Source organism: Guillardia theta, assembly GCF_000315625.1.
Source record: "Guillardia theta CCMP2712 unplaced genomic scaffold GUITHscaffold_25, whole genome shotgun sequence".
In the NCBI taxonomy this organism is placed as follows: domain Eukaryota; class Cryptophyceae; order Pyrenomonadales; family Geminigeraceae; genus Guillardia; species Guillardia theta.
The window spans coordinates 60001-76166 of record NW_005434649.1 but is presented as its reverse complement, the minus strand read 5'-3'; the positions used below and the strand labels follow the sequence as shown (position 1 = coordinate 76166).

Genomic DNA, 16166 nt, shown 5'->3' with positions numbered 1-16166 from the left:
AAGAGTACACGAGGATGAAAAAGGAAATCGCGGCTTTGGTCTATCTCTCTCCAAACAGGTTGATGTCAACAGACGATCTATCAAGACATTCAAGTTCCTGGCAGGTTCATTCAGCGGCCTCTGGTAGGAGCTGGATGGGATCAAGTCATTGTGATGTATCCAGATGGAAAAGATGATAACGCACAAAGCGTGAAGATACAGGTGATCAACATGTGATTTACTACCTTGAATGTGATGAAAGCATGATGTTGTGTGCTGATACGTCATGCTTTACCAGGGTCACCAGGCGGACATTCTTTGTCTTTGTATGATTGAGAAGACATCCTTGGAAGGAGGTTAGCATTCATTGACTGTTGGTCTTCTCAAGACTTGGTTATGTCCTGCATCCCTTTACATCTCTTCTCTTGCGTTGTTCAACTCTATCGGCTGAAAAGATTTGTGATCCCATCGATTCGCACTCTCCAAATGAATGATAGCTCATCGCAAACATCGCTTTCGTTTTCTACCTTGCAATTCTTCATCAATCCTAGAGTTTGCTGCTCTTTTCAATTTACATTATGGCTCGCAGCGACTTCTCTTCTGTCATTGTGCTGCGTAACAATTATGTTTCAGTTTCGTCAAGCATTTCCATTGCTTCGGGAGATGCCGCTGGAAATCTTGTGAGATCGTTGGATTCCTTTGTGACTTGTCATCAGTTTGACTCGGTCAACCAGATTGTCTGGATGGCGTCGAATGGAAGGATGGAGCAAACCTTCACTCCAGCAACGTTTCAATCGGACATGGCGGATCCCTCAGGCTTCATCACTCAAGTCTGTTGTCATGTTCCGATTCTCGCAAACCCGATGACATTTTTGTTTACAGTCCGAGCAGGTTGATTCGAATGTTGGAAACATAGGCCACAATGAGAATAAGGTGGAACAATCTCGAGCTATGATCTCTTACTCGCTTCCAGGTTTCAATCTTCTCTCTGCTGCATATCAAAGGGACGAGTAGCGTGTTGGTGGGGATAGGGAGCGGACACATTCATGTCATCGATGTACATTCCATGCGAAAGGTAGCACGTGCAGGCGAGAGGAGGAGGAGGAGGAGCGAGACTCTGTTGCAGGTCAAGACGTATGCACCCGAAGAGTTTCCTGATGCACTGGATATTACACGGGAAGACTTGGATGAAGTAAGTCACAGACACTGAAAGCGCCGCTGATGCAGCTGCCGTAGACGGACATCAACAAGCTCTGCCTGACTTCTCCTGATGCGATCTCGTGCATGGCTGTGAACTCCGCAAGTGAGTAGTAGAGTTCTGTGTCGTCTTATTGGTTTTGATTGATTTGGTTCCAGAAACGAAAGTTGTGATGGGCGAAGCATCGGGCGCGGTTCAAGTATGGCGGCTGCAGTCTACAACGCCCTTTGTGAACGAAATGTTTCTGATGATATGAAGCTTATCCTCTGACACAGTCGATGTCGCGATCGAAGAGAATGCAAGGACATTGGAAGACAGTAGTGAATATCGTCTTCTCCCCGAAGTCAGGGTTGTGGGTATCGGTGGGAGGCGAAGGATCATGTCGGTATTGTCACCCAAAACTCTCTTGTCACTTTATGATTGATCGCGCACTTTCAAGGCTGTGGGATGGGAAGGAAAAGCCACTTGCTCTCATCGGATCATTGGAGAATTTAGAGTGAGACTGTTTTTGCTTCAACGTGGTGGGTGATCGTTTGACTTTGTTTGCTCAAGAATGTTTCCACGATGGTTGGAAGGCAATCAAAATGCTTTGCAGACTGACTGTCGTTGAAACGTTTTCTTCCAGAGCCAGGAGCTCGGCGGCGATCGTCCTTTGTACAAGTCGCAGGTAACAAGAGTTGTCAACTACTTGTAGCATGACGACTGTTCTTGCGACAGATGGAGAAACGGGAAAGATAGACTCCCCAACCTCAACAGCGATGACATCTTCAGATGGCTTGCGAGAACTTTCTGATCAGGCTTCAGTGGAAGGTGAAGTCGCACAGTCATTGCTCTCTTTGATTTCAATGTGAGCAGAAGAGCCGGTTCCGTTCCATGTCCGATACCCTCCATACATTGCGAAGAGCTTGAGCAAGGCGTCAGAGAGTTCAATGACGGTGATCTTTCTACTGGCTGAGGGCCTCCTAGTCTCATTGCCGTTACCGTAGGCGTTCTACAAGATGAATTCGTTCGATGAGAAGCGAAGCAAAGCAGCGAAAGAGAACACGGAAGAATTTCGAGTAGAGAAGATCCTTGTGAACAAGATTTTGTTGGTGGTAATCTTTTGCTGTGCAGGATGAGAAGAGGGAAAGGATGACAATCAGTCGCCTTCTGAATGATATGCACGTGGAAGCATGCTTGGAGGTCAAAGCAGTGCTCTGGTTTCAGCTCTCAAGTGATTTCATTTCATTTCCAGCTGTCGAATGCGCAACGAGAAAAGATTTCTCAGCTGGAAGATCGATTATCTTCGTTGTACAGAGGACCTCCCCAGTTTCCCAGAGATATTGTTCTCAAAGACATTTTACCTCAGGTATTTCTCACAATGCTGGCTGCTGGCTGCTACTGATGATGATGATGATGATGATGATGATGATGATGATGATGATGATGATGATGATTGCTGTCATTTCGATTGCTTCCTGTAAAATCTTCGTTTGCAGGGAAAATATCCCAACGAGGTCATTCAACGTCTTGAAGATCATTGCCAAGCAAACTCATGTGTTGGCCAAAGACACACTGATGGATTTCTAGGTCATAGAACTTCTCAACAAACATCGCATGTTGATCAAGGATGCATTCCGCACTTATGCTTCCCTCTCACTCAATCAGGTGAAAGAATTTCCATTGTTTAGAGTTCATTGATTCACAAATTTCAAATCAGGTCACGACGCTGGATAAGATTTCACTGTCTGAATTGAAAATCTTTTGCAAAGACAACAGGCGAGCATTGTTCAACAATCGTTGTCTGGCTCATTCGCTACAGATGTTCGCAGAGGGTGCTTGTGAAAGTACCTCATATCATGTTGACTTCTCTTCGACCTGAGCAAGGTAAATCAGGTTTGACATCTCCCTTGACTTGACTCCAAGTTGGCAGAGATCGTGTCCGACGAAGACGATTCTCGCATGAGTCCTACACAGAACAATCATTCTCAGCCGTCAATAGCGCTTGACTCTCTTAACGTCAAGCTTGGAAAGTTTGTAGAGTGTATAGTTCGCATCTCAAGAGAACAAATTCCTGGCAAGGTGACCTTGCTCTCTCGCCCTTTCCACTTCTTCTTTCACGTTCTTTCCTTTGCTTGTCCTCTGCTCTGAACGAGTCGCAGGATAACCTTCCGAAGAAGCTCCAAATCTTCTTGACCAACATGACGAAGCATTGCAGGATTCCTTCAAGAGATTCTCAACAGGTGGATGGGAATGGCTCTGTGAAACCTGACCTTGTCCTGCTGAAGATGTCTTCTATCCCTGAGATTCAAAAAGTTTTCAAGAAGAGGAGCGCGCAGATCCGGCGGGTCTTCTTGAGCTACTCGCAGGAAGACACTGAGGATCTTGAGGACGGAAAGGACGAGACGATGAATCTCAAGGAGCTCTATCAGTTCATGAAGGATTCCCAGCAGATGGTGCGTGCTGCCTCCCACTTGACTCTTCCCTTTCTCTCAGTACTGCTCTCCCCTCCCTCCTCTCAGCACTGCACTCAACTTCCTCTCCTAGGACTGCTCTTCCTCTATCCCTGCAGCACTGCACTCTACTTCCTCTCCTAGGACTGCTCTTCCTCTATCCCTGCAGCACTGCACTCTACTTCCTCTCCTAGGACTGCTCTTCCTCTATCCCTGCAGCACTGCGCTCCCCTCCCTCTCCCAGTACTGCTCTTCCTCTATCCCTGCAGCACTGCTTCGGATGCGCAGGACTGACGCTGAGTGAGCAGGACAGCAAGTTCGGCATATCCAAACTTGCCTCCTGCTTCGTAACCGCAAACTCGGTGGTGGCCGGCTCGAGCTCAGGGGGGGATGACGGGTAAGAGGACGATGTCTGGTCGGCTGGAGGCGATGACAGGGGTGGCAGCACGTGGAACGACTGGGACTGGGAGCTGGAGTACGATGAGTTCCTTGAGGTCTGTCGAGGAGAGGAGGAGCGGAGTGGGGAGGAGGAGGAGGAGGAGCGGAGTGGGGAGGAGGAGGAGGAGCGGAGTGGGGAGTAGTAGGAGGAGGGGGGGGAAAGAGGGAGGAGGAGGGAGAAGGGGGGGGGGAGGAGGAGGAGGATTGTCTTTATATGACTTGGCTCAAGGTTATTGTGCGGATCGTGGATTTGAAGACGAAGACAGCGGAGGGACAACTGGCGGACAAAGTCGACAAGTTCTTGTCAGACTGTTTCGCGGCAAACACGTACAACTGAAGCGCATCTGGACTTGAGAGCACTGGACCCAACAAGATGAAGAGACAGGCAGCGCTGGGCATGTAGATGTAAATACAAGGTAGAGGAATCGAGAAGAGCAGCTATACTTTTCATAATTTAGACGGGAAAAAGAATGTTGTTGTTCAGTCGACGCCATAAAGTTTGACCCTGCCTCCCCTTCACCTGATCTTTCCCTCTCATCCCCTCATACATCAGGCGGCGTCTGGGGCGAGGAGGCGACAGGGCGAGGGGCAGTAGGGAGGCTCTTGGACCTCTTGACGTGCAGGTTCTTCTTGTTTGACGCCTTTCCCAGCTTGACCGTCGTCAACCCGTCCACGTCCCGAAAGTTGTCGGGGATGAGCCAGCGGATGAGGAGGGCCCACTGGTCGGTGAACGGCAGCACGAAGACAGAGAGCACCAAGTTGAAGATGGTATGCGAAGACGCCAGGAAGATGGTGACGTCACCGGGAGCCGAGCTATGTGGGCTGATGCTGCAAGTGTAGCACACGAGACGACTGAAGGGATGAACAAACGGCAGCATGAAGAGAGCCGAGACGAGTCGGAAGAGGAAGAGAGCGACTGCCAGTCTCAACGCGTCTCTGCTCTTGCCGATGGCTGCGAGAAGTCCCGTCACACAAGTCCCCACGTTGGCTCCGAGCATGAGACCAGTACACGCGTCCATCTTCAGCATCCCCTGCCTCGCTAGCTGAAGGAGGATGCTCATGGTAGCACCCGACGACTGGATGAGGCCGGTGAAGAGGGTCGACACCAACATCCCCAACCACGGATTCGACATGCGCGACAAGAGTCGCAGAAACCCCTCGTGAGTCTTGACGAAGCTGAACGCGTTTCCCATGATCTCCATGCTGTAGAACAAGAGACCGAGCCCGAACACTGCGTCCCCGATCTGCTTGGTCTTGATGGCATGTCCGAAGAAAGTGATGCAGTACCCCCAGAAGATCAAGAAGAGACCATAGTCGACCACCTTGAATACCACAAGATACGATATGAAAGTTGACCCCACGCAAGCGCCCAGTAGGATGCCGAAGCATCGCTCCATTTCGATTAGGTCTGCGGAGACGAAGCTGACCAAGATGACCGCAATGCAGCTGAGGCTGTTGGTCAACATGCACGCGAAGACACCCGTTAGGAACCCAGCAAATCGATTGATCGACAGGGCGTGAAGGAAATCCTTCAGCTTGCTACCACACGCTCCTCGAATCCCGTCGCTCAGCTTGGCCATGCTATAGAGGAAGAGGGAAAGTCCTCCCAACAAACTGCCGAAGAGCGCATTCCATTCGACATCGAGCGAGCTGCTTGCACTGCCGCCAGTCAAACGAAGATTGGGCAACGTCAAGCTTTTGCGCTGTTTCAGGCAAGATGTGCAAGGCGAATCAGTGTGAAATCTCCTATGCCTTAAGTTTGGCGTTTTGAGCTGATCGCCAGGGAGGACGACTAACCCCTAACCAGAACATTAGTTACGCAAAGAGACTACATGCTGTCCTTACCATCGAGGAACAGAAGAAAGAGGTGAACAGGAAAGATCCGAGAAGAACAGAGGTGTGTATTCTCATTTCAAGATTTTTTTCAGTGCAAAACAGTTGAAATTTGATGGATTGTTGATGCGAGCAGCAAGCCCGATGCAAGACCTACTCAATGTTGAATAAAATTAGACTCCACGTTGCAGCATCTATCATTTCAATAGAGAGCACAACGCAAGTCAGAACCCTATTCGCGCATGAAGTTTGGACGGGTCACAGCAGAGAATCGGAATACCCAACGATACGTGTTCGATTTTGATAAGTTTCTGAGCCCCCCAAGAAGCTGGTTTAACTCAGTTGATCACTTGTAACTCGCCATGTTTGGCTTGATATGAATGCCTTGCCTCCCTTCACTCGCAGCTTCCAACGCCCTGCTGAAAACATCTCAAATATCAGCGAGGAGAGCAAGTTAGATCAAGGAATGTTTGTTGGAATCTCCTCAGTCACACCCTAATGTACGTGAAGCTCACACAATCGTCATGCAGACTTCAAGTATCTCCATCATAGATCAAACTTCCCCGCCATCAGCGCAAAGCGTTCTCAGGTATTACAGGTGCAGCTCAATGACGACGTAAAAATAAACTTCGAGTTACTGACAACCAACAGGAAGAAGTTCGAATCATGCAGCACAAGTTGTACTGATCTACTTTGCTAGATGTAGCCACCACCTATTCACCCCTTCTTAAACTCTGCTCTCCTTCCATAATTTCATTCTGAAAATAGCGCCCCATTAATGTGTAACCTTCCCCTCCGGATATTCCATTAACTCCCACACAAGTAACATCCCCCGATCCCTTTCACAAGAATCCTCGAAAAGACAACAAACCATGCTAGCAGATACAATAAACATTCTTCGTCCAGGTCCTCTCTCTCTCATCCACCTGCTCTCGGCTAAACAGCCACCCAGGGTCACCTGACCCTTCCCCTTGCTATGTATAGGCAGTCCAAGCATCTTCATCTTCTTGCTTCATCTCCTCTCAGTAGATCATCTCCTTCTTCGCTTCATGTCTCCTCCTGCTCCTGCTCGTGCTTGCTCCTGCTCCCGCTCTCCTGCTCCTGCTGCTCCGATCCTCTCGCCTCTTGTCTCATGGCTTCGGTGGCCACTCCTTCCTCTCTCCTTCTGAGGCGGACTATTTACAACCCCCACCCTTCCCCTGAAGGTTATAAGTGTACCCCTACTTCTACGTCTATCAGTACCGGTGTAATGGGGTACCGTCAACCAGATGACCCGTACTTTCAATTGAATGGTATGTCAGTTACGTATGTAACGATTATCAACCCTACCTACGTGTGGTCAGAGAAATGGACCGGTCCAGTGCCTGCGCAATGCATGGAGAATGCCAGGAGCGGCAGCGCAGTTGATTCTTGCGACGAGCATAGGGGAGATGATGATGAGGCGATCGAGCTGCGAGTACACCTCCTGCTACTGCGAGGAGAACGTTTACCTTCTCTGCAAGCAACTTTGTCAACCGCCTCTCAGCCAAAGTGTGGAGAAAGCATGGGCGATCTGGATATCAAATGAGAACAAGACTGTTGCTGTTTGGAGGCAGGGAGGAGGAGGAAGAGCGTATGATGAGGTCAATGATAGAGAGCTGTCGGGGAGCTTCAATGGCAGTGGTGAAGATGATGACGATGACGATGACGATGACGATGACGATGATGACCAGGAAGGGCTGGCGGTATGGGATTACCATGTCATATGTGCAGTCAAGTATCAGGACAGAAGCCCTGTCATCTACGATCTCGACACGACCCTGCCATTTCCTTCTCCCTTGCAAGCCTACATCAGGCGAGCCTTTCGACCGCAGGCCAGTATCCGCAGCAGCTTTCGTCCTCGCTTCCGAGTAGTTGAAGCGCGGCAGTACCTAGAAAATTTCTCGTCCGACCGGTCGCACATGTTGAAGGCGGGAGGAGGAGGAGAGTTTGTTGCGAAACCTCCCAGCTATCCTTGCATCCTGCGAGCGAGCGGAGAGAACAACGTGATGAAGTTCGCGGACATGTGCGACTTGACCATGCCAGGGGTTGTGGTGGACCTGCCTTCCCTTGTCTCAGCTCTGCGATGAGGAGACTCCTTGATCTTACTTGACATGTGCAAGATAGCAACCTCCGCAAGAGGAGGAGGAGGAGGAGGAGGAGGAGGAGACAGAGAAGTCGGAGCACGACAATGAGGCTAGGGGTATAAAAGCAAGTTACAATTCTTCATTTCAATCCAAAGGTGCAAATCTCCAGCGTGCTAAAAACGATCGCATCCAAGTGATGTAGGCAACTCTCTGAACGATGAGCATGAGGGAGAAGATACCGAGGCAAGGGAAACAGGTAAAGACAGACAGGACAGAACATGTCAAGCAAACAAACGACAAGGCATGTTAAGAAAAGGCAAAGATTGGATTGCTGACCTCCACAAGTTTGTGCAAGTGAAGGTCGACATTGAACCGCTCGGCTCCGAGTTTCTCTGATGCAAGATAGAAATGTGAGATGACATTAAAAACATTCTGATGTCACAAGAGCGATGGTTATCCTCCTCCTCCTCTATCACCTGCGATGAGTTTGCGAGCGTCAGAGAGTTTCAAGATCAGTCGTTCCATCTCGTTGGCAACTATGACAACTCGATCTGCAACTTGTTTCAAGGGGGAGAGGGGAACATGCCTTTGCTCTGTCGTGTGTTGCCTCCCACTCGTTATCTCTCTTCCTCTTGTTACCTAGACTGGGTCCCTCGCTCTGGCCAAGGTGGTCGAGAGTGGACAGAACCTCTAGCAAGACTTGCAGTGCCTTGGGGATTTTCCACACGTTGATGAAAATCTTACAGTACTGGATGCAGATCAGTGTGTTGGTGCAGACACGAGCTGCACTGGAGACAAGTAGAGAAGAAGAGTAGCTGGGGTAAGGGAAACGCTCACCTCAGATGCCACCTTCTTGGATTCGGACCTGAGAAACAATCGCGAGATGATTTCAAGAAGATTCGTTTCCCCGAATGACAACCTTGCACAGCAGTCATAACGAGGATGCTTGACATGAGCTCTCACTCAAAGATTTCTGCAGCAACATCTTCCCACAAAGTAATTGACTGCAGCAACACTGCGAGTTGTTCTTCAGAGTATCCATCGCATTCAAACCATGCTTCACCAGCAGCTGCGCACAGTCGGTCTTCTTCATCCGACGAGAAGATGTTCTCCACAAGAGCATCATTGCAGCTCGTCCAACATCTTCTGGCCAAGTCCTGCTCGTCATCTCAGCAGCGCTCGTGCAGCTAGTGCGATACCGTGGAGCACGAGCTAATCTCTGATAGCGTTTGCATCGCATCCACCTGAATGGATGAGATGAAAAGCATCTTGCTGACCGGGTCGATGGCACCGGCCTGAGGTCAGGTGAGCAAGTAGAGCAGGAGGAGGAGCAGGAGGAGGATGCCGAGGGAGGACGGGAAGGAGGGGAAGACAGTAACGAAGTGGAGTATGAAACCTCAATGATGCTGTCCACAGAGACTGCGAGCCTCGTGATCCTGACATGATCTGAGCCGGGTTATGAGCAAAGAGTCAAGTGACCTTGCGATGGTTCTCATGCATACGATGCGACAGTCAGGGTCTAGCGAGTTCTGCTGGCTCATAAGGAAGGAGACGGAAGAATACAGACAAACCTCAAGGCAATGCACCAAGTTTGGCACCACTTGCATTTTGCACAACATCTGACATGGCATTAATGACATCTACCATGTTCGCTCATGTTACATCTGCAGCTTTCGGGTATTCCGAGACGTCGAACACAACACTAGCAGCGCTTGTTTGCAGTTTCTGGTAATCTTTTGGCGTTTGCCCATCAGGCATGACAGAACTTGACATGTCGTTCAATGCAACAGATCGCAAGGAGACGAAAGTACCTGTAAACATCCTTCAACCTCCCGCTTCCCGTCCTACCTCTGCAAGACATACCTGACGAGGCTGTTTGAGATCATTTCGACCGATCCTCGCACGCGGTAAAAGGTCCCGTTGGACATGCCTGGCAACCCTGATCACTTCACCCGTCAGCTCCGTTGACCTCACCAACAAACGCTGCAATGCCGAAGTCTCGAATGTCAGCGTGTGGGTCATCCAGGACCTGGAGAAGCTTCACTGGACTTGTCTAGTGCTCCATCGTCAGAGTAGACCCGCAGGGTAACCAGAGGAGCATCGAGCTCGTCCAGAGCTGGGAGATTCAAAGAGCACCTGCCAGTCTGTTACTTGCCCCAGGTTCTCACCTGAATCTCACCTGCAGACAGCGTCCAACAGCCCAACACTGACTTGCCTCAGAGTAGTTGCTGGAACACTTGTGGAGATAACATGGACGAGAAGTCGGAGAGCTGGTCGAGAGAGCCCAACACGTCGGTGAGGACTGTCAGGACACATTGAAGAAGCTCTGTAACAGTGTGAGCTCAGAGGAAATCAGCAAAACATGCAGGATGACTGAGATATGAAGTCAAAGCTATGATAACACCCTTCAACACTCAGTGAGGGAGATAGAAACATGCACAGAACGCCCGATAATAATCGAAACGAATCACGACCAAGTAAAACCTAGCATAGAAGAACAGGAACGGGATCACAGACTTTCAAAGTTTTCAAGCTCAAAACCGAGAAAAGGATGAAAAATGCATTCTCGTCTCGCACTTGCAGTCATGATCGTAGGCAGTGCAGATATTCCAGATGGCACCGAAAACCACTTCATAGAAATCGATCCTGCTGAAATCATCTTCATCGCTCTCCTCGTTTGACGAGGCGGATAAAACTTCAAGGAGTGAACTAAGAATTATCGTCAGAGGCATAATCGAGCACTCATCTCAAAAATCACCAGCATCATCTCAATCATCATCATCACCAACACCACTACCATCACCACCACCATCTCCACCTCCATCATCACCATCATCAATCAATTATCTCTATCCCTTTTGACGATTGAACATACAATGTGATGATTGTCAGACCATCTTTCAATCTCACATCACCTCAAAGTTCCATCACTCATGGGGTTGTAACTGCAAGGTTGTACTTCCATGCATTTCAGCGACAGGATCCCTAGCAACTCAACGGCCCACAAGCCGCTCAAGTGACGAGGAGCAGCTGGAGGAAGCAGTCGGAGCAGTCCATCTCGAATACCATTCTCACCCAGCCACTGAGCCAAGACAGCCTGGAGGAGGAGGGGGTCGTTGCACATGGCCTTGAGGGTCCCTACCGAATACAGGCAAACTTGTCGATCCTGATCCTGCAGGAACAGGCCAACAAGGGGAGTCAGAGCCGATCTCGAGCTTCTCCCCACCATCGCCGTCATCTCCTCCGATGTTTCAAGGCTGAGCATCAGCAGCGCTAGAGCTTTGACCGTCACATTCCTGACGTTGTCACAGGCCTGATGGTTCTGATTATCCCGTCCTTTGACCTCCAGCACCATTTGCATGCATTGGAAGACCTGCATCAGAACTTGAAAGTTTTCTCGCTTAGCCAACAGAAACTGGAACGAGTTTGTTCGTTCCAACATTTTAGTTTGCATGGCAGGGGAGGAATTAAGGCCTGTTGCCACATTCTGTTCTGTCGACATGATAGTGTGCATTAACGTGAAAGCTGATTGAAGGCAGTTCGACTCTAGATCGCTCCGTATCCGATGTATATTTTCCTTGATAAATCGAAGACAGCTCGAGAACATTCGCATTCGGAGCTGAAATCTTTCCTGTCCTTTGACACCAGCCTCGTACTTCGGTATGTGATCGTCTTCCTCCCTGGCCAGCTGCTCAGCAGCTGGCATGAAGATGTGAGCGATATGAAGAACTTCAAGTACAATCCTGTCATGCTTGCTGGATTCCAGCAGGTCTTCTAGAACTTTCAGACACCTGCTTTTAGCCACCAGCTTCCTAAGAGCCTTGCTCCTCGCTTTTGTATAGGGGTCGAACGATGTTTCCTTGAGGTCTACAGCAATTAAGAGCTCCCTCAGACATTTCAACAGGGTCAAACAGACTTCTGCTTGCACTGGAGACTCGTTGATTGATGCGAATCTTGCTTCAAGCGCGCTGAGTAGAACTTCAATGCCGTTGTTCCAGGCGATCTTCTCTGCAAATTTTCTGCTCAGTCCTTTCAAGTTTTCCAGGAAGACGTTCAGATCTCGACTGAATCTCTTGAACCATATGGATTTATCTTCGTGACTGGAGGATTCTTTGATCGACCTTAATATTTCTGACGCGGTGATCAACGACAGCCATGATTGACTTTCAACTTACCTACAACTTGTGATTCACTCCCTTTCCCTTCATACTCGTACGAGTTGTTCGAGCCCTTTGATTTCAAATCGCTTTCAAATCTTTCTACCCATTCACTGATGAGAAAACATCAGGAAATGTTATCCAACAGCTGCCAACTCATCCGCACATGTCTGCATGCTCCTGTTGAGCCATGGAAGTCCCAGCTTCTTCGGGATGGTTCGGGTCTTGATAGACGTCGGCGTCATCATCATAATCGCTAGGAGCAAATTTCAGAATCTCCAGGATGATGATCCCCAGCTATAATATGCAGAGGATCATGGGAGTTAAGCTAGACGCTTTCCTTTCACTGCTCTCTGTCTCTGTCTCTTTCTCTTTCTCTGTCTCTGTCTCCCCACTTCTTCGCCTCGATCTCCCTTCCTTATCGTCTTCCTCTTCCTCGTCTTCTCCTTCTCCTCTCGTCTTCCTCTTCCTCCTCTTCTCCTTCTCCTCTCGTCTCACCTTTCATGCTCGCTCGACATGGTACCCTGAAGGCTTTTGACATTTATTTTTTTCCTTTTACACAAACTATTTTACGAATAAAAAAAACCCTTATTGACTAAAAAACAAACCATCCGCATTTGACCCAGCATTTGACCTTCTGTCATATTGTTCTTGAAATCGAGGGTGGGGTGGTTTTTACACCGGTGCTTCATAGGTGTATATCTGGGGTTAGTGAAGTGCAAAATCTGTGTGTAAAATGGGTACGAAGGGTGGTTGGGATAAATGTGGAAAAAGTTTCGGGTCAAAAAATGACTGTGGGCATGAGACGAAACATCATGCAGGAGGCAAGAAGATGAGAGGAAGAGGCAGAGAGGGAGAGGAGAGAGAAGATAGGATAGGGAGGGAGGAAGAGGGGGAGGAGAGGAAAACAGGATACGAGAGGAAGGGAAGTGGGATCAACAGAGACTGAAGCAGGGGCATGGGGCATGGACGGAGACAGTGGCAGGGGCTGGGACATGAACAGAGGCAGAGACGGTGATAGAATCACGGCGACGACACTTAACAAAGACTGAAAAACGGTCAGTGAATATAGGTGTGCAAAAAGAAGGATGGGAGAATGAAAGGTAGGGGACAAGACTTGTCAAGTGGAACATTCGGAATGGGGGGGGAGGGGGGGGCTGAATGATGTAGATACGAGAATACGATGGAGACAAGAATGCAGAAACGATTTCAAGTGCGACCTGATCAGGTTGTGTTGACTGCGAAGGTTTCTTTTAGACTCAAGTTCTCGTCTGCGAATGTAAACCACGAGCAAACTTCATTATTTACGATTCAGGTGAACGATGACAGGTTGATACCCGACTGACTAGTATCAAAGCAGACGGCTTCCCTAAGCACTTCCTGTTGCAATGGTCAAACTCTGCACAACCACGCTTCTGGTCATCGCGACTTGTCTTGTAGGTTCTGTTCCAAGCTCGGTTGCAGATGTGCGTTGAGTTTTGAATTGTATGCTCTGAAATGACACTCGTTTGATTCAGACTAACACGAGCGCTGAACAAAACAATTCAAGCTTAGTAAATCAAACTTTGAATGACTCGACAACCAACGTATTTGTCCACGTGAATGCTCGTTTCTTTGCTCATGGAAGTCGCAATCAGACAGCGTGCAACAAATCAACTTTCACAACAATGGACGAGGGTTTCGGAAATCGAACATTCATAGTGGTACATACCCCACAATTCTAAGACGTTGAGAGTAACGATGATCTCATTTCAGTCAACATATCATTGTCCGCCTTTTGTGATGTATGATCCAGCGCAAGGTAAGTCATACTGCACTCCCGTACAGTGCAAGTCATAACAGATGTATCAAGGAACATTTCAGGGGTTGACCGTAGATCTACTCAACATCCTAGAGCCAATCCTCCAGGTTACTGACCTCACATGCTAATTTGTTGTTCGGGGCAAAGTGTTTGAAGGATCGTCACGGCAGGCAAAGTTCAAGTTCACCATCAACAAAGACGACACAGAGTCGATAGATACAGCGCTGAAAGCCGTCAGCACTGGAGAGGTCAGTCTCCTGGTGCCAAGGGAGAGGTCTCAATCGTGTCTCAGGCTCACCTGGCTGCCGGAGCCCTTCGCATCACGAGTACTTTGAACACTCTGAGCCTGCCGATGTTTGACAAGCTCGCGAAGAAAACAGGACCAAACTTTACGCCTTCACCCTGCCATACTACGACACCGGCTACCAGGCGCGGACCCTTAACATCCTTTGCTGTCTCTCCCCTGCTACTGACTCGACGGGCTCAGCTTGTCATCTCGATGCCCGACGCTCCGCCCAACCTCTGGCAGTTCTTCACCCCGTTCAGCAACACTCTATGGACCGGAGGTACTCCTGCCCTGAGCCTGCTTCTCCTCACATCGTTACAGTTGTTCTCGAGATGTTCATCGTCGCCATTGGTGAGCGGCGACGTGCCTAAAGGCGACGAGGTCATGGCGCGTGTTGACAGGATGGTACCTGATGGAAATGCCTTCCCTCTCCGTCATCCCTTCCACCGGTCACTCTCCTCTTCCTCCTGTCTTCCTGATCAGCTGGACCAGACGTGGTGCCGGGCTGGGTTTGGGGGCTTCTGGACGCGTTCTACTGGTCCATCACTGTCCTCCTTCAGGTGGACTTGAGCTGGGGAGGGGAGGGGAGAGGAGGGGAGGGGAGGGGAGGGGAGGGGAGAGGAGGGCTGTCTAACAAGAGTCGATAGATTGTGGACAAGTCTCCCCGGACATGGGGGGCGAAGATGCTAATGATGGCGCACGGGTGAGAGGGAGGGGTAGGGGGAGGGGGAGGGGGAGGGAGAAGAGGGAGAGGGAGAGGGCAAGGGAAAAAGGAGGAGGAAGAGGAGTGACAAGGTTGTGCTACAGATGGTTCATGTTGATCGTGGTGGCGAGTTACACCGGTAAGAGAAGGAGAGGGTTGGAAGAGGATAAGGAGGAGATTGAGGAAGAGGATAAACGAGGAGGAGGACAGGAGGAGAAGGAAGATGAAATGAAGATGATGGGGGGGCGGGATGGGGGGGGGGGGTAGCAGCAAGAGAATGGAATTGGAGGAAAGAGGTTTTGGAATGCTTTTCAAAAGTTCTTTGCAGCCACCCTCGCCAGTTTCCTCACGACAGCTCAAATGGCGGCGACGTGAAAAGTTCTTGTAAGTGTTGCCATGACTGAAATGTGCTGCAGTATTTCAGGCTGGACTGACATCACTGCAAGCCAAGGAGCATACAAGGTGAGGGAGGAAGTAGCGGTACGGGGGATCAAGTGGTAGTGGCAAAGAGAACGAGAGGAGAACGACGGCAATCCTGTTCATATACGTTTCCAATAACGACAACGACGATAAAAGCAGAAGCAGCAACAGCAGCAGCAAATGCAAAAGCAGCAATGACGATAGTTTTGTTTGCGGTGTCACTTATATGCCTTCCTGCTAGCTTTCACTTCCATTTGGAGGGGCGACGATGGATTTCATCTTGGTGAGTGACGTCAGTCGGACATACAGAAGCAGCTCCTGACACCTTGGACAGAACGAGGAGCTCATGAACAACTACGTCGTAAGTTTTTCACCAGCAGCTCCTTCAAACTCTGATCGTCCTTCAAGTTCAATATCAGCTGGACCTCCAGCTGGCCTGAAGCTTTTGACCTCCTTCTGCGTAAGAAGGTAACTGACTCCTTCGCCTCGTTGTACCTCGTTCTGTCTCCTCCCTCCCCCTCTCTCTTCCTCTCCCATGACTCCTCCTTTTGCCTCCTTCTCTCTCCTGTGCACTTGCTTCTGCTCCTCTCCTCTCTCCTGCTCTGCTGTCATGTCCGCTGCTGCCTCCTGCCCAACTCCCCTGCCTCTTGACTAACAACGTGCAGGTACAAGCGACCCTGCATGACGAGGCTCTCGCGCAATACTACCTGCAGGAAGTGAATGTCAAACAATGTATCCACTCCCCCCTTCACTTCTTCCCTCCTTCTCTCCTTCTGCTCTCCTTTTCCTTTCTCACCTTCCTCGTCTAAAACCT

At 49.5% G+C, this 16166-nt stretch overlaps 6 protein-coding genes across 6 annotated transcripts in view; 4 read left to right on the top strand and 2 right to left on the bottom strand.

The window, feature by feature from the left end:
* The first annotated feature begins 612 nt into the window (after positions 1-612).
* Positions 613-1744, top strand: GUITHDRAFT_152018 (hypothetical protein). Its single transcript, XM_005834453.1, has 9 exons — positions 613-659; positions 714-809; positions 862-912; positions 953-1054; positions 1106-1171; positions 1216-1282; positions 1336-1569; positions 1623-1669; positions 1728-1744. The coding sequence occupies exons 2-7, from the start codon at positions 723-725 to the stop codon at positions 1431-1433; spliced, it is 471 nt and encodes a 156-aa protein (XP_005834510.1). The 5' UTR covers positions 613-659; positions 714-722; the 3' UTR covers positions 1434-1569; positions 1623-1669; positions 1728-1744.
* Positions 1745-3220: 1476 nt separating this feature from the next.
* GUITHDRAFT_152017 (hypothetical protein) lies at positions 3221-4529 on the top strand. Its single transcript, XM_005834452.1, has 6 exons — positions 3221-3238; positions 3319-3399; positions 3445-3612; positions 3918-4006; positions 4055-4103; positions 4277-4529. Exons 2-6 carry the CDS (start codon positions 3358-3360, stop codon positions 4382-4384), a joined length of 456 nt encoding a protein of 151 aa, XP_005834509.1. The 5' UTR covers positions 3221-3238; positions 3319-3357; the 3' UTR covers positions 4385-4529.
* Positions 4530-4589: 60 nt separating this feature from the next.
* GUITHDRAFT_137312 (hypothetical protein) lies at positions 4590-5627 on the bottom strand (the record flags this gene model as incomplete). The annotated part of the gene is made up of 1 exon (XM_005834451.1): positions 4590-5627. The coding sequence occupies one exon, from the start codon at positions 5625-5627 to the stop codon at positions 4590-4592; it is 1038 nt and encodes a 345-aa protein (XP_005834508.1).
* A 1689-nt stretch (positions 5628-7316) lies between these two features.
* GUITHDRAFT_69371 (hypothetical protein) lies at positions 7317-7988 on the top strand (the record flags this gene model as incomplete). Its single annotated transcript, XM_005834450.1, has 2 exons — positions 7317-7502; positions 7593-7988. 2 exons carry the CDS (start codon positions 7317-7319, stop codon positions 7986-7988), a joined length of 582 nt encoding a protein of 193 aa, XP_005834507.1.
* A 303-nt stretch (positions 7989-8291) lies between these two features.
* GUITHDRAFT_137311 (hypothetical protein) lies at positions 8292-12660 on the bottom strand (the record flags this gene model as incomplete). The annotated part of the gene is made up of 19 exons (XM_005834449.1): positions 8292-8377; positions 8462-8536; positions 8625-8733; positions 8823-8904; positions 8949-9142; positions 9230-9280; positions 9382-9421; positions 9465-9514; positions 9557-9604; positions 9648-9750; positions 9849-9915; positions 9960-10038; positions 10076-10121; positions 10165-10311; positions 10563-10694; positions 10901-12116; positions 12161-12255; positions 12309-12398; positions 12641-12660. The coding sequence occupies 19 exons, from the start codon at positions 12658-12660 to the stop codon at positions 8292-8294; spliced, it is 2730 nt and encodes a 909-aa protein (XP_005834506.1).
* A 1149-nt stretch (positions 12661-13809) lies between these two features.
* GUITHDRAFT_137310 (hypothetical protein) overlaps positions 13810-16166 on the top strand; it is a gene marked incomplete at both ends in the record, with an annotated part of 2491 nt that continues 134 nt past the window's right edge. Inside the window, 14 exons of the mRNA XM_005834448.1 lie at positions 13810-13845; positions 13898-13943; positions 13995-14050; positions 14114-14191; positions 14431-14509; positions 14551-14580; positions 14722-14789; positions 14877-14932; positions 15037-15071; positions 15357-15394; positions 15594-15635; positions 15687-15713; positions 15761-15820; positions 16018-16068. Of these exons, the coding sequence (XP_005834505.1) occupies positions 13810-13845; positions 13898-13943; positions 13995-14050; positions 14114-14191; positions 14431-14509; positions 14551-14580; positions 14722-14789; positions 14877-14932; positions 15037-15071; positions 15357-15394; positions 15594-15635; positions 15687-15713; positions 15761-15820; positions 16018-16068 (702 nt within the window). The remainder of the gene's footprint in view (positions 13846-13897; positions 13944-13994; positions 14051-14113; positions 14192-14430; positions 14510-14550; positions 14581-14721; positions 14790-14876; positions 14933-15036; positions 15072-15356; positions 15395-15593; positions 15636-15686; positions 15714-15760; positions 15821-16017; positions 16069-16166) is intronic.